The sequence below is a fragment of the Aricia agestis genome, chromosome 11 (genome assembly GCF_905147365.1).
Source record: "Aricia agestis chromosome 11, ilAriAges1.1, whole genome shotgun sequence".
NCBI lineage: Eukaryota > Metazoa > Arthropoda > Insecta > Lepidoptera > Lycaenidae > Aricia > Aricia agestis.
The window spans coordinates 11,295,728-11,311,038 of record NC_056416.1 but is presented as its reverse complement, the minus strand read 5'-3'; the positions used below and the strand labels follow the sequence as shown (position 1 = coordinate 11,311,038).

The following is a 15,311-nucleotide window of genomic DNA, read 5'->3' as shown; positions in this document are numbered from 1 at the left end:
ATTATAATAATTGAACATGAGCAAGGGTATTCCGATTGATGCAAATTACAAATCAACACATTTGCTCATTTAGGAACTTGGCAATAATTGAATTGAACAATTGAGGCATGGAATTTACAAATGGGCTAAGTGCCAAAAAAAGCAAAATTTAAATTTTACCTTTCAAAGGATCTATGTTGTGCTGCCATTTCATGTCATAGGTGCAAAGTGCCTACAACATTTTATTCTAATTTTGGTAATTTTTCATAGATGGCGTTGGGTATAAGTGCCAAAGATTTTTTCTTTACAAATGGGTCGCGCGTGTATTTGATCGTAGTAAATGTCAAAGTCAAAATAATCGTTTGGTGGTGATTTGTCAATGAATAAAAGTTTCTTTATTCATTGTGATTTGTTTGTTTGTTAAAATTTATATAATAGAGACTAGAGAGTATTGTGAAAATGAGTGATTCTAGTAAAACTAAAAATAAAACATTAATAAGAAAATCTTTGAAAGAAAGAGGAAAGAGTTATGTTAGCAGGAAAGGAAAAGTCATGCCGCCAAAAAAACCACCTTCTATGCTGGTTAGTACATTGTTTTTGTTTCTTAAAGTTGTTTAGTTTAATAATATCTTATCTTCGCTAATCAACTATCTTTGTTGCAGAAAATATGCAAATGTAAGAACCAATGCGATACAATAGACCATGACATGAAATTAACTTTATTTGACAAGTTCTACCGAGAAGGTTTAAAAACACAAAGAACATATTTGATGGGGCTGTTGCATCTGCATAACATTAAGCGACGCCGACATGGTAATTATGATGTACCATCTGAAAGTAGACGACAAGCTACTATTTTTTATTTTATACCTAAAGGTGATGGCACATTAGTACCAGTTTGCAAAAAAACATTCATGGATGTTTTTGCGATTTCTAAAAAAGAAATAGAGACAATGATTCGTAAAAAGAAGCATGGCGATACATCATTTACTGACAAAAGGACTTCACACCAAACATCAAAATATACTGAATTAGATGTGCTGAGAATTAAAGATCACATTAATATGTTCCCCCGAGATGAGAGTCATTATACACGAGCAAAAAGCTCAAAAGAGTATCTTAGCCCTGATTTGAATATACATAGGTGTTTTAAATCCTTTAATGAAATGCACCCTGATAACCAAGTATCATATAAGTTTTACAGAAAAATATTTTTGAGAGATTTTCCTAATTTAAAGTTCAAGAGACCTAGGACTGATACTTGTAAAGTTTGTGATCGCTTGTCGGCAACAGTGCGTTCTCAAAATTCAGGTAGTCGGTCTGCAAAAATTGCTTTAGAACTACATCACCGGAAAGCAGAAAAATCCCGTGAGCAAATGGGCATAGATAGGCAGCAGTCTCAACTACCAGGTAGTACTACTGTCACACTAGCCATAGATCTTCAGCAGGTGCTCTTCGTGCCCACTCTAACTCACTCAGAGATGTTTTACAAACGGCAGCTTAGCTGTTATAACCTATGCATCAATGTGGCTGATATTGGGAACTCTTTCATGTGTCTTTGGCATGAAGGAATCTGTAGCAGAGGAGGCAATGAAATAGCGTCATGCCTACTGACTTTTATAAATAAAGGAATAATTACAAAAAAGGACCATCTTATAATATGGTGCGATAACTGTGCCGGCCAAAATAAAAACAGAATGATGCTTTTCTTATTGATGTATTTAGTGGCAAATGGCCACTTTAAATCAATCGAACAGAAATTTTTAATAACAGGTCATAGTTTCCTACAGTGTGATAGAGACTTTGGAATCATAGAAAAAAGAAAAAAGGTTATGAAAAGTTATGTACCTCAGGACCTAAAAAAAGTAATTTCTGGTGCAAAAAATACAGCAAAACCTTTCCAGGTGATTGATATGACAAGTGACTGTTTTGACCTCCAAGCTGCTGCAGATGACATAATTGTGACTAAAAAACTGAATATCTCAACAGCATCTCGGTTGTTAGTAAGGGAAGATAAGCCAGGTGTAGTGCATGTAAAAGAAAATTTAGGAGACTTGGAACCATGGAAAGAAATAAATGTATTGAAAAGAGGGAAATCTATTTCAGACTTAAAAAATGTGGAGTTACGTCGACTTGTGGCTAAAAATACTATAAGCAGAGAAAAGAAGGACTTAGAAAGTATGATTGAATACTTGCCAGAAAATTATCAAGAATTCTACAGGAATTTGTGTAATAACTAATTATTTCAGAATATTGGCACTTAGCCCCAACAATAATTAACATGGTAATTAGCCCATATGTAAAGCAAATATCTTGTCATTTGACCCATTTCTTTATTGATTAAAATAATATTGATTTGTTTTCAGAAATAACTTACTACTAATATTATTAAATGGTACATGTGTAAACAGTACCTATTTGATTTCTGTTTTCATATTATTAATCCAAATAAAACGTTGATTGAAAAGCTAATGCATTTTTATTCAATTTCTCAATAATTTTATTTTGGCACTTAGCTCATTTGTAAATTCCATGCCTCAATTGATTCTAGCATTTTATTGGACATTAGATCTATGGTTAAGAATTCATTCAATCATTAAATAGTTCCAGGCTAGAATATAATGAAAGCCACAAATCCAATAAGAAAAGTTTAAATTGACAATCATAGATGGAGTATCTTTTTTTATAAATGACCTTTGAAGGCCGTCACAGATATAATTTCAGTTCGACCGAATCTAGGGGCCGAATTTGGCGTTCGCAAGTATTGAACTTCGAAATTCAAACTTTGTTTAACGCAGATACTGGAATCTATGATACCACTTATCATCATTATGAAACCGGCTTTATTCTTGACTATTTTACTCAATCGGAACATCCTTGCTATATTTATATTCACAAGTTTATAACTCATCTCTGAGCAGTGTATATCTGTTCTTAGATGGTGCTAGCTTCTTGAACGTAGACTCTGGAGGCGTTGTCACTTTCACATTGGATTCCGAGATCTGAGGAACATCTGGACCGTAGTGGAACTCCCTGAAAAGAAATACATTATAGTCATTTGTTTTCTCAGTTTTTTATAATTATGACTATTATTTGTTAGCTAGTTAGTCTTTAGTCAAAAATTATTAAAAAGTAATAAGTATTACATGTTATTATGATAATTTATCTTAAAAAAACATTGAGCAAATTGATTCATAGGCAGTTGACGGACCTACGTCATTTGATTGGCTTATGTCAATTCAATGTTAGCTGTGATCGGTTGGATGGGTTTGATGTAACGTGACCAAATTACTTGGGTCCGCCATCTGCCTAGGTATCAACTTCTCTGATACTACCATTTTATAATATTTTTTTTTTATACTCACCTATGCAGTTTCCCGGAGTAGAGATCTTGTAAGAATTGTTTGAGTTTCCCCGGTTTCTCCATGTCGTTGTAATCGGGGAACAGGTACATGTGTCTGAAGGAGTCTATAGCGATCAGCGGAAGATCAGAAGTGGATTTGCCCAGGTGATGGAGAGGGTGCTCAAAACGCTTGCCATCAGCAGTTAAAAAGTTTATGTTCTCTGAAAAAAAAAACTTTGTGTTAAAAGGCTATTTTATACTGTATATTAGCCGTGTTCGTTTCATTTTTTCGCAGTTTGGCAGCTGACTGTCAACTTCATAATTGAGTGTCATGTTCAATAACATCCTGGGTTGCACCAACTAACTTTGACTTTAACCTTAACTATAACCGGAAAAATTGACAGACATCGTATGAGAATATGGGGTGTTTGGACGCCATATTAACTATAACCACGCCTCTGGTGCAACCCAACCTAACAGTTCTAACGTATATATTATGTCTATGGTTCTAACCATATATATTATGTCTATGGTTCTAACAGAAATTATTAGGATTTTATTGAACATGACACTCAATTATGAAGTTGACAGTCAGCTGCCAAACTGCGAAAAAATGAAACGAACACGGCTATTAATTCGGTCATAGATTAATAATTATTTTTAATCTGTAATACGCGGGAAGCGTGCAATCCCCGCGCGCCTGCACAACCCCGCGTTACAGCGCGTCTAGTTTCTATGCAATAAACTAGATTAATTAGACGGGTTCCGAATTGCCCGCTCCCATACCTAACAAATACATAATATTCAAATTGATACATTATAGTAATCCATTTGCGACCTGTGTGTCTCCGCATCTAGCTTAAGCGGACACTCGCAACATGCGCATGGTCACGGGTCCTACGACTCGTTCCGTTTTAGGGTTTCGTAGTCAATCAAGTTTTGTTGATTACAGAACCCTTAAACGGAACCCTAACCAGCAGATTTTTTGTATATTGGTAGGTTAATAGTCACACAATTTAAAAATAAAATTGTCCTGCAAATATAACAATCCGTATTTTAGGACCATCAAATCAAAGTAGTAAATCCTTCCTATCTCTGTTAGCTACCACTTTTCAAGATTTTTCGCAAATAAAATTGTTGTTTGTCTTATCAAAATAAAGGTACTCACGAAAAATTAGCTTAATAGTTATAAAAAAAATTGTTCAACAAAACAATTTTTTCCGGTTCGTTAATATGTTTCAAATAATGTAATGTAATTATTTTTCTAATTATATACTTGGATAATCTTGCTGAAATAACAAAAAACAGGCCATATTTAAAATGACGATGTCTTTTGACAAATCGAATTCTCTGAGATCTAGTAACCCTGACGTCAATACCTGTCAGCGTTAGCGCTCTCCATTGGCTATTGAAACCACATATGACGTAACATAGGATCAATGAAATATGATAATGTAATATGCAGATATGATCAAATGATCATATATATTGGATCCTATATATGATCATAGAAATGATCATATATAAATGATAATGTAATACCCTTCTTCACAAATATTCAACTTGATAAATTCATAAACAATAAGACATAAAAAGGCTTGATAACGCAGTTCGTTTCAATTGTGAAGGAAACAAAATTTATTGATAAGATCCTAATCAAACAATAATAACAAATTAAACAATATTTGTATATCAATGATATTTAGCAATAATAAACTAAATTATTGAAAATTACGAAACCCTGCAGATAGATTATCCCTATAACGGTCCAAAATATATATGTATTATATTTTTTTAAGTTTGAAAAAGTAGTTCAATCAGAGAAAAAGCATAAAAAATCTTTTTTTTTTTTGTTTAGTTTGTCAACAATTGGTTTGAGTAATCTAAGATGGACACACAAACAAGTTGTATTTAACAGTACTGTTATAATTATATTTTTAATTAAATGATATATTATACTCGTTATCTTACATCCAACTCTCATAATATGGCCTTGCATTTTGAAATGCATTGTGTTTAATTCATTACATACTTGTACTGTTTTTCATGATAATAAGCCAAGTATGTATAAAGTATATATTGTATACAATTGCAATACTATCTTCACTGCAAATTATACAGCAACAAGAGTCCAATAAAATAGGGAACATGCAAATATAATATTTATGAAAATTTTGCTATTAAAACGTGGTTTTTACAAAAATTACGAATTAAAAGTAAATTGAAACAGAACGGATTTCAAAACACCAATCAGCGTTCAGTAACGTCACACATGCTATCCATTTAGCGTTAAAAACGATAAAAATGCTTCCATTTTGAGCGTTTTGATCGTTTTTAACGCTAAATAGAATGCGGGGCATGACAACTTTTTGAGAGGTATGATCCGGTGGACCATTGTCAATGATTTTCAAACAGTAGTGACGTCATACAGACTATAGATTTTAAACCACATTTTTTGCAGTAAATTCCAGTGTTTTAATTTTTTTTAAATACTTGTGGTCTATTCTACATGGAGTTCTTTAAAATAAACACAAAAATAAAAATATTTCATCTTCCTTAATAGAATTTATAGAATTTATGTAAAAAAAATGAGCTTTTATACAAATGTACTCACGTTTCTCCGATTGCAGTTCTCTGTTGATTACATCCTTGTACTTCTTAACACTTTCGGTATCAGTGGGGTGATGGAACAAGATAAGGAACGGCAGCCCTTCTTCAGTAAGCTCTTCTGCATTTTCAAATGTAATTTCACGAACGAGTGGGATACATTTCTCCTGAACCCAAGCATATAATTCGTCAAAATTTGTAAGAGATCCTTTGTAAGTTTCATCAGGTTCATTAGATTTTTTTCTATCAGCTCTGAACACAACCACGGGCTGGCCTGTAAAAATAAGGAGTTAATGTTATAAACCTGCTGTTTATACCATATTCATTCATGATAAATTTGTTTGGATTATGATGAATGTTAGTTCAAATCAGATAAGTATTAACTTTCTTTTGGCTGTGCTGTCACTTGGTAAACATTTTTAATGTTAAAATTCAACAATTATTATATAAGTATGGACAATTTATGTGAAAGTCAATATAAAATTATGTAAAACTTAAGTAACTTTTGGTTTCCAAACACCTTCACAGTTTACTACATGTAGAAACTTTTTTATTATTAAAGAAAACATTTAAAAAAAGATCATAATTCTATATTAAGTACATAGTAATTAGTTAATATGACAGTACAGGTAATTAAAAAATGATTTGAAGGTGACTCATAAGTCATAACAGGATACTAATAGAAAGTATTTTAATAACATTTTTATGTATATTTCATAGAAGCATAGAATATTTTTTTCTTAGAAGTATTATTTATTTTGTCAAAGGTGATGTGGTTGTGCATCAAATCTAAATTTTCGCAATCTATAAATGCATAAATTTTTTGCTTAATTTACAAATTTATTATTGAGACACAACTGTTTTGATTTTTTAATAGTCTCTACATTTTAAATTTTATGGATTCAGTAAGCTACATTATAATATTCTTATTTTATGTCCCAAATTGGTGACACTCGAACAATAAAATAAAACATTGCAACTATAAAAATAGTCTGCCTCAACGAAACCTTTATATCCTTTACCTGGAGGGTGCATTTGCTGAGAGGCGTCTCCAAATCCAGCGTGAAAGAGACACTCATCTTTAAGATTGGCAGCTACTTTCCTCAGCATTTCATATTCTGCCTGATCACGTCTATCCATGTAGCCGATAATATGCCGCTTCTCTTCACTCAAATCAAGTAGCTCCTTCAATGATCCAAATGTTATGATAGAGTCCGTTAACTGTTTCTTAATGAATTCTGCAAAAGCCTCCACTGAACGTTGTCCTGAAAAATATGATAAAGATGTTTAACCAATAAATAAAATTATAAAAAATATAAATGCTTTTTATTTCACTTTCTAAATATTGTGTGTAAATTATGCAGTGATTGTTGTGATAAAACAAGTTAAAATAAAAGTTAACACTATGTTTAAAGATGGTGCCGGGTGGGGGGAAGGGTCACACTCAGAGAAATTAAAGGATAATTAAACTTCAATTTAATGAAGAGTTTGACACATAGTGTATGGGACTTATGTCAGAATCTTCATAAAATTACAGTTATGTAATTAATATTTATGTCACTGGGTGTTTTTACCAAATACCATCAATTTATTATTAAATAAAAAATATATTACCTCTGTACTCCTTCTTAGCAGGTATACCATTTCTAAACAGCTTTAGTGTAGGATACTTGGAGATGTGAAATCTTGTAGCTATAGCACCTTCTTTGTCGCAGTCCACTTTCCCCATCACAACCTTCCCGGGGTCGTAACCCGCTTTTGACACCTCGTCCGCCGCATCATCAAATATCGGCATCAACATGTTACTAAACTTACACCACTCAGCGTAGAAATTTATGAACACTACTTCATTTGATGCTGAAAAACAAAGTTCCCGGTGAGTTTTATACGATTTACGATTATAACACGTCTAAGATTTTAAACATACGAGCCTTACCTAAAATCATATCTAAATTGTTTTGAGTAATTTGTACAGCCCCACTATCGGTTGGGTTGTAAAAGCTGTGACAGATCTGTAACAAAACAAACGGCGTTATCGGATTAGCAATTACACCGTTAGTTAAACATTTACAGGCATTTATACGAGTATGGTTTACAATTATTATTATTCTGAGAAATTAGACAACTTACCAGCACAAGCACTGTCGCTAATACTTTGTAACTAAACATATTGACTATATTTTTATACATTTTTGGTGGCTCTACGACTGCTAATTATTATTTCATTAACATGAATAAATGTAAATCGCCACACAAGACGCCAACACCATCGAAAATCTTACACACCGCAACCTAAAAACTCGTACAACTCGGGCGAATTAACATGACACCTGGTTCAATTGACGTTTCTCTTAAGTACTGAGTGCAAAAAAAGTTTTTTTATTTTAAGTTATTTCAAAAAAAAATTACGTTACCGGAACAAGTTATTTTTATAGGGCTACACTAACCACAGTATTAACCAAGTACGTTTTGGACTCGCCCAAGGGTTCCCCAGCAGGAATACGAGGTTTATAGATGCGTCCGATAATTTGTATCTAGCTTCATATTAATATATTCCGTGAGTAGCTAATTCATACCACAGACGCACGGCAATGTTCAAACGTTAATACGAATAACAAAAACTTAACAAATTTAACGTTCAAATGTAACAACTAACAAATAACACAACAAAACTCAACAAAAATCCAAAAACAATAACCATTAACTACTAACAAATAACTCCGAAACGCAAACTCAATAACACACGTGTAACGGTAACAGATATAATATGCTAACGCTACTGGACGCGTACGACGAGAGCGGGGTGCTGCGCGGGGAAGCGAGGGAGGGGTAAAATTTAAGTCAGGTGTCAAGTTAACTCGCCCGAGTTGTAGGTACGGTGACAAATTGACAAATAGCAATCGGCCAAATGTAAGTAGGGATGTGTCAGTGTCACTAGACAGGACTTCAAAATTATCCGATCTTTTAAAAGATCGATTTTAACTCAACTAGTCAACTTTGGTCTTTGGCTGGCCATCGCCGCCGGTGCCCGGTAAAAAGGTGAAATTTCGAAATGTAAGTTGTAATTTTCTGAGTTGTCATGAATTCGCGAATAAAGAGTCACGATTCACGAATCACGATACACGAGAATCGAAATTCTTTTTACGACGTTGTCAGACATAATCGACTGCAAAATGTCACATTTATATCTTCAAAAATAAGGGCCGCGACATTGGCCGGGACACAAAAACACAATACGATGTCGTGTCGTAGTTTTTTACGATGCGCGTCGTAGATTCCCAAGACACGACGTCGCATCGTGAAAAGACGTCGTATCGTGTTTTTGTGTCCCGGCCGTTAAAGGCATAGATAAAGTATTATAGTATAGATGTAGTCTAACCCGTCATCGCGTGGCCATTTTGTGCTTATTTTCATACAAGTAGTGTGCGTTTATTTTCTTGAATATTTCTATTTGTCGATTATTTCAAAGCACAGATACAGGAAAGAAAGTCAATTAGTTCATGATATCGACTAACTACAGTTCGAGTGATGAGAATCCGTAAACACACGTAAAAAGATATGTAATTTTTATAGCCAAATTATTAATTGATGTGACATTTTTAGCACTAATGCCTCATATAACACGAATAAGGGATTAATAAACTTATAAATTATCTTTTTAGCTTATTTTTTATTTTTTTTATTTTATGAAATAAGGGGGCAAACGAGCAAACGGGTCACCTAATGGAAAGCAACTTTCGTCACCCATGGACACTCGCAGCATCAGAAGAGCTGCAAGTGCGTTGCCGGCCTTTTAAGAGGGAATAGGGTAAAAGGGGAGGGTAGGGAAGGGAAGGGAATAGTTGAGGGTAGGGAAGGGAAGGGAATAGTTGAGGGTAGGGAAGGGAATAGGGTAGGGGTTAGGGGATTGGGCCCCCCGTAAACTCACTCACTCGGCGAAACACAGCGCAAGCGCTGTTTCACGCCGGTTTTCTGTGAGAACGTGGTATTTATCCGGTCGAGCCGGCCCATTCGTGCCGACGCATGGCTCTCCCACGTATAAACAAATCGTTTACAAAAATACCGATTGAAAAGCCCAAAAACGTTGTTCAGGTTGTTCAAAACTTACGTATTTAATGTTAAATCCGCGTATTCGCAGTTCGAGGCATTCTTTGACCATTCTTATGGTTTATTATTTAGCGGAACCACAAAAATCAACAATATCTAGCATTAAATGTTCACTAAAAACCATTATTAACACTTTTATTACATGAAATATGCAGACCAACTCCTTTGTTATGTCCTAGTAAGTAGGACATAACATTACACGCTTTTGACGCTTATACACAGATATAAGGCTCTCGCCAGTCTATAGTACCTCAATGGTTAAAGGTCTAAGGAGGTTATTAGATTATCATATTATATATTGGATCCGAGATCATTGAGTCAATGATATTGGATAATGTAATATATACTTAAGATTCATTTCTTCCTTGATCATAGATTTTTGACATTTGCTGAGAGATTGGATCCAATACGGTCATAGAAATAGGTGTTGCCAGTTATTTAATATAAAAAAGAGTTTTTAATTTCTTGTTCGTTAATATGTTTCAAATAATATAATGTAATTATTTTTCTAATTATATACTTGGATAATATTGCTGGAATAACAAAAAACAAGCCATATTAAAAATGACGATGTCTTTTGACAAATCGAATTCTCTGAGATCTAGTAACCCTGACGTCAATACTTGTCAGCGTTAGCGCTCTCTATGACGTAAAATAGGATCAATGAAATATGATAATGTAATATGTAGATATGATCAAATGATCATAATATATATTGGATCCTATATATGATCATAGAAATGATCCAATATAAATGATAATGTAATACCCCCCTAACCAGAATCTGATGGCAAAACATTTTGATCATTTTTTTTCCTTTAGCGGCTTATTCTGAGTGTGAAACATGCAAATATAAAAATTTATCCAATGATCAAGGATATTTTTTGAAAATCTGCCATCAAAATTTGCCATCAGATTCTGGTAGACTTATTATAGCCGCTATCCCCAACCCACGGCCCGCGGGCCGCATGTGGCCCGCCAGGATTTTATTTATGGCCCGCATGATGTTAAACCATTTTGGAATTCTCGCCCACCGGCAAAATAATGTAAAGTCATTGTGAAAGTCATGAATTTTTTCACTTTAAAATCGTTAATTATTTTGAAGAACGTTATTTTTTAAACCTAAAAATGTTTGTTGCGGCAACACCAAGACCAAAACATGTTTGTGGCCCGCATGAAAAAAAGGTTGGGGACCACTGACCTATAGCACCCATAATCCTTGATATAATCCATACAGTAGCATCTGTGGTTAGCTAGTTACTGAGTTGGACCTTGTACTATTATCTATTCTGTGGTTGGACTAAGTTTCTTGGTTGGACTCCAAATCAGTGTTGCCAGATCAGGGGATTTCCTCCTAGATTTAGGGGGTTTTCGACCAAGTTAGGGGCAAAACAGGGGGGAAAATATTTAGGGGATTTTTAAGGGGAAATTCAAAATACACGTCAAATACAGTTTTTTTGCTAAATATCACGTTCCTAATATTTTATTACCATCTTTAAATTACTTGAGCGCCACAACAACTAATCGAGGTCGAAATTCGAGATGTTGAAAAGGTGAATACAGTTCGACAAGGCTTTAAATTAATATGTCAGTGATGTCAATGGTCGCTGCTGGTAAAGTGGAACAGTCAAAAATGACGTTTTTGTATGATAGAAGCGTTAGTTCCTTTTCTCGCCACGTTCATATAAAGCCTTGTTGAGCTGTAATAAACTTTAGTAATATATTTTTATTGAATATTAAAAGAAAAAGTAATCTAGGGGATTTCTAGGGGGAAATCAAACAGTTCAGGGGTACGGCGCCGAGACCATCTGGCAACACAGCTCCAAATTTGGTGCCTGGTGGCCAGGACAAGTGACCTTAAAAAATCAAGATGATGTTATGATAAAATGATAATTGATAATATCCTCTTTATCTTTCTTCCGGTAGGAGTATGTCACTGATCTCCATTATACATAATGGAGGTCAGTGGAGTATGTGTTCTGTGCTCTTTTCCTCAGTTTCTGAAGATTCACAGTTTCGTAACGTTCATAGTTATTGACAATAAGACTTCTGAAATTTTCACAGGTTGTGTATTTCTGGTGCCGCTATACAACAAATACTAAAAACAAAATAAAGTTAATATTTAGGTGGCGCTCCCATACAGCAAACTTGTTATTTTTTGGCCTTTGTGCTCGTCATCCACAATGGCAACATGTAGACACTTGAAATTTTCACAAAATCCTGAGTTAAGTATATATACATATATTATACTTTAATAATAAACAATAAAATTAGAATAAAATAAAATATAATTAAGGGGGTCCATATAAAAACACTATTTCTCCCTACTTTCACTCTATTACAGACAGACCTTCGTGCGCGAGTCCCACTCGCACTTGGCTGATTTTTTGTATAATATTTGATAGGTAAAATAGTTATTTAATTTAAGAGTAACATTGTCCTACAAAAAGAACAATCTATAAATTTTTAGGACCATTAAAACGAAATTTTAAATATTTTCTATTTCTATTATCTACCATTTTCGCAGAGGAGTATTGGTGTTCGTCTTATCAAAATGAAGCTACTCACGTAAAAATTGCTTAACGTTGTTAAGGTGCCCATACACGGGACCATTTTATCGTTTCGATCGATCGTCAAGAAAATCGTCCATTTAATCTTTTGAACGTAAAATCGTTTGCGATATTGCTACACACGTACAATTTGTCGTTCGATTTTAACATTGAAGAGATATTACGATAATTGTCCCGTGTATGGCCACCTTTAGTGGCGGCCGAAAAGGAAGATCTTCTGACCGAGCGAGGTAGCATGCTCGGTCAGGCCGAAGCCCACTGACGTTATCTCAGACCAGGGTGTACAATCTTACAATGTTTGACACGGTAACATAAGAATTTTAAACCTCCAAAATAAAGAAGACCAGCCGAGTACCCAATTATTGTATGAAATGCTTACTTTTTAATTTGGTAGGATAATAATAGTTAATAACTCAGCTCCGTCGCAAAATAAGAGATGGCGCTTGTAAAGCTTTCGCATCAGATTTTATCATAAATTGAACTAGATGTCACCACTGAGTTATTTTTAACTAAAATACATATGTAAATTATGTATTTTAGTTAAAAATAACTAACTATATTTAATGATAATATTAAATTTAATACTTCTAAATCATTGTTTTAACGTGTTTTGCTAATATTATATATATTATCATTTTATTTCAGTAGGTACAGTTTATGTAAGTATACAAATTATTTGAGCATATCTATTTTATCTAATTATTATGCATTTACTTATAAAGATTGTTATATATACTATTTTATTCTACTTAATTAGTTTGCATGCCAGTGTGCATCTGTCGAGCGAACGACAACAAGGCTCCACAGAACACCAGGGATCGCGGTGTAGGTACTATACCGCGATCATCACCTGAGTGGGGTCCTTTTCGGCAGCATTCGCATTACACTACATTGTGTTCTGTACCCAGATAAATATTAAAAATGTGTATTATAATGTCCGTCTGATTGTTTTTTTTTTCTCTGTTTTTTGTTTTACTATGTTCTGTTTTGTAATGTGGTGTAATGTGTTTACATGTTGAATAAATGTTTATTATTATTATTATTATTAAATTTAAAAAATTTGAGAATCTTTAATGAAAATATTCTCAATTTTCATAAATCATGGTTTTATGAAAATAGTATTTTAAAATAAAATATTTTCAATAAAAGGTACTGTGTTGTATTTTTGTAACATATCTAACAGCTATAATATTATTTTTCCTTCTGGTAACATCGATAAAAAATATCCCAACAAAGATGTCAAAGTCAATCAAACTTTTTGCTTTCGAGTGTGGTGCTAAAGAAGCATGTAAAACAGTGTGCTCTACAATTTGTCGAGTTAGGCTCGGACATTATTGCTCGCCTGTCTTTCTTGCATAAATTAGGGTAAGGAATAGTTCCCTTTGTGAGTGTGGGCTAGACGAAGGTACCTTGGATCATATATTTTTCTCTTGTCCTAATAACCATTGTTCCCTATATGATCTTCTCCCCGCAATCATTCCCAGTCCTATCAATTTTAAATCTGTGTTATGTTTTGTAAATACGTCATTTATTAAAGTGTTATGTACATTTATTGATACAAATAAAATAAAATTGTAATTAGTTAGTAGTTACTAACCCTAAATGTTTGTGTTGTTTTAGGTTCTCTCAACAGACTCATTTTATAAAAGTAGTACACCGTACACTTGTTTATGCATTAGACCTTCTTCAACACAGAGTCTTTGCCACTCACTCTGATATTGGCAACTCACCAAGGAGCCATTATTGAAAAGAAGAAGAAGAATGTGGTGCTATCTGTCATATATATGCGTTTAAGCTTTTTACATGCTTTTTACTTGCGGCTCAGGTGGGTGAAACTTTCGAACAAAAAAAAATTGGGTTCCAAATTTAAACGTAGCAACTAAATTAAGTTGGATAATCTGTGCAATTTTTAAGCAAGATCGACTGTGATTGGTTGATAAAAAAGACGAAGAAGAAGTTTAAAACTCAAAGTTCGATTTTCAGTTACCGTAGTGAAAATTATTTTGTAGCAACTCTTTCAAAAATTGTAAATTAGTGGATTAATTATTGAAAAACAAAAGGTAAGCCATTGTAAAATGTAAATATAACCGTAAATTGATAAAATTTATCAATTTACGGTTATAATACAAAGTAATACAAAGTATGTCATAGTGATTATTTGCATATTTGTATAATAATTTACAACTTAAACTATAATAGAAAAAGATAGATTATTATTTCATGGAAAATATTATAATGTATCAGTATGTATGCAGTTAATTTCTTGTATAATAATATTGTAATTTATTGTAGTAATTAATTGCACGATAAGGTTGTAAACTATAACTATAATAATTTATGTATGGAAATGTAGTAAATGAAAAACTTTTCATTAATTTCAGATTTTTAGGTCCCTGTACTAGATTGCAACATTTTAGTCTGCAGGCAATGGTTGTTAAGAAGATTTAAGGAGGAGGAGAAGGAAGGTATGGGATTATGAGAGGTGCGGCCACTAAGGGAAAATCCTCTGATCAAGTGAGATGGTATACAGCTGGCCTGAGCCCACGCGATATATTTCAGCTGTCGTATGTACAGGGTGTAACAAAACAAAGTAATAATACTTATGTGTGTATGTATAAAGATGCGCGTCCACTGGATCGGAATCGGAGCGTAAGCAGCGGACGGATTTGTTGCCTAAGCCTTGTGGATTAAATCTGTTTTATTGT

General features: G+C 33.6%; 2 protein-coding genes across 2 annotated transcripts; one reads left to right on the top strand and one right to left on the bottom strand.

The window, feature by feature from the left end:
- The first annotated feature begins 359 nt into the window (after positions 1-359).
- On the top strand, positions 360-2,219 carry LOC121731876. The gene is made up of 2 exons (XM_042121550.1): positions 360-561; positions 642-2,219. Exons 1-2 carry the CDS (start codon positions 439-441, stop codon positions 2,217-2,219), a joined length of 1,701 nt encoding a protein of 566 aa, XP_041977484.1. The 5' UTR covers positions 360-438.
- Positions 2,220-2,870: 651 nt separating this feature from the next.
- On the bottom strand, positions 2,871-8,228 carry LOC121732133 (endoplasmic reticulum resident protein 44). The gene is made up of 7 exons (XM_042121945.1): positions 8,060-8,228; positions 7,866-7,941; positions 7,544-7,786; positions 6,952-7,194; positions 5,937-6,203; positions 3,345-3,543; positions 2,871-3,012 (listed from the first exon to the last, which is right to left on the bottom strand). The coding sequence occupies exons 1-7, from the start codon at positions 8,117-8,119 to the stop codon at positions 2,880-2,882; spliced, it is 1,221 nt and encodes a 406-aa protein (XP_041977879.1). The 5' UTR covers positions 8,120-8,228; the 3' UTR covers positions 2,871-2,879.
- Positions 8,229-15,311: the final 7,083 nt, after the last annotated feature.

What these genes read in the sequence shown, in the direction of transcription:
- LOC121731876 (XM_042121550.1), top strand. Translation starts at nt 439, where the DNA reads ATGAGTGATTCTAGTAAAACTAAAAATAAAACATTAATAAGAAAATCT. An exon ending in AAAAACCACCTTCTATGCTG is followed by an intron (nt 562 to 641) that starts GTTAGTACATTG and finishes TCTTTGTTGCAG; the next exon opens with AAAATATGCAAATGTAAGAA.
- LOC121732133 (XM_042121945.1), bottom strand. Translation starts at nt 8,119, where the DNA reads ATGTATAAAAATATAGTCAATATGTTTAGTTACAAAGTATTAGCGACA. An exon ending in TCAGCAAATGCACCCTCCAG is followed by an intron (nt 6,204 to 6,951) that starts GTAAAGGATATA and finishes TTATTTTTACAG; the next exon opens with GCCAGCCCGTGGTTGTGTTC. An exon ending in TACTCCGGGAAACTGCATAG is followed by an intron (nt 3,013 to 3,344) that starts GTGAGTATAAAA and finishes ATTTCTTTTCAG; the next exon opens with GGAGTTCCACTACGGTCCAG.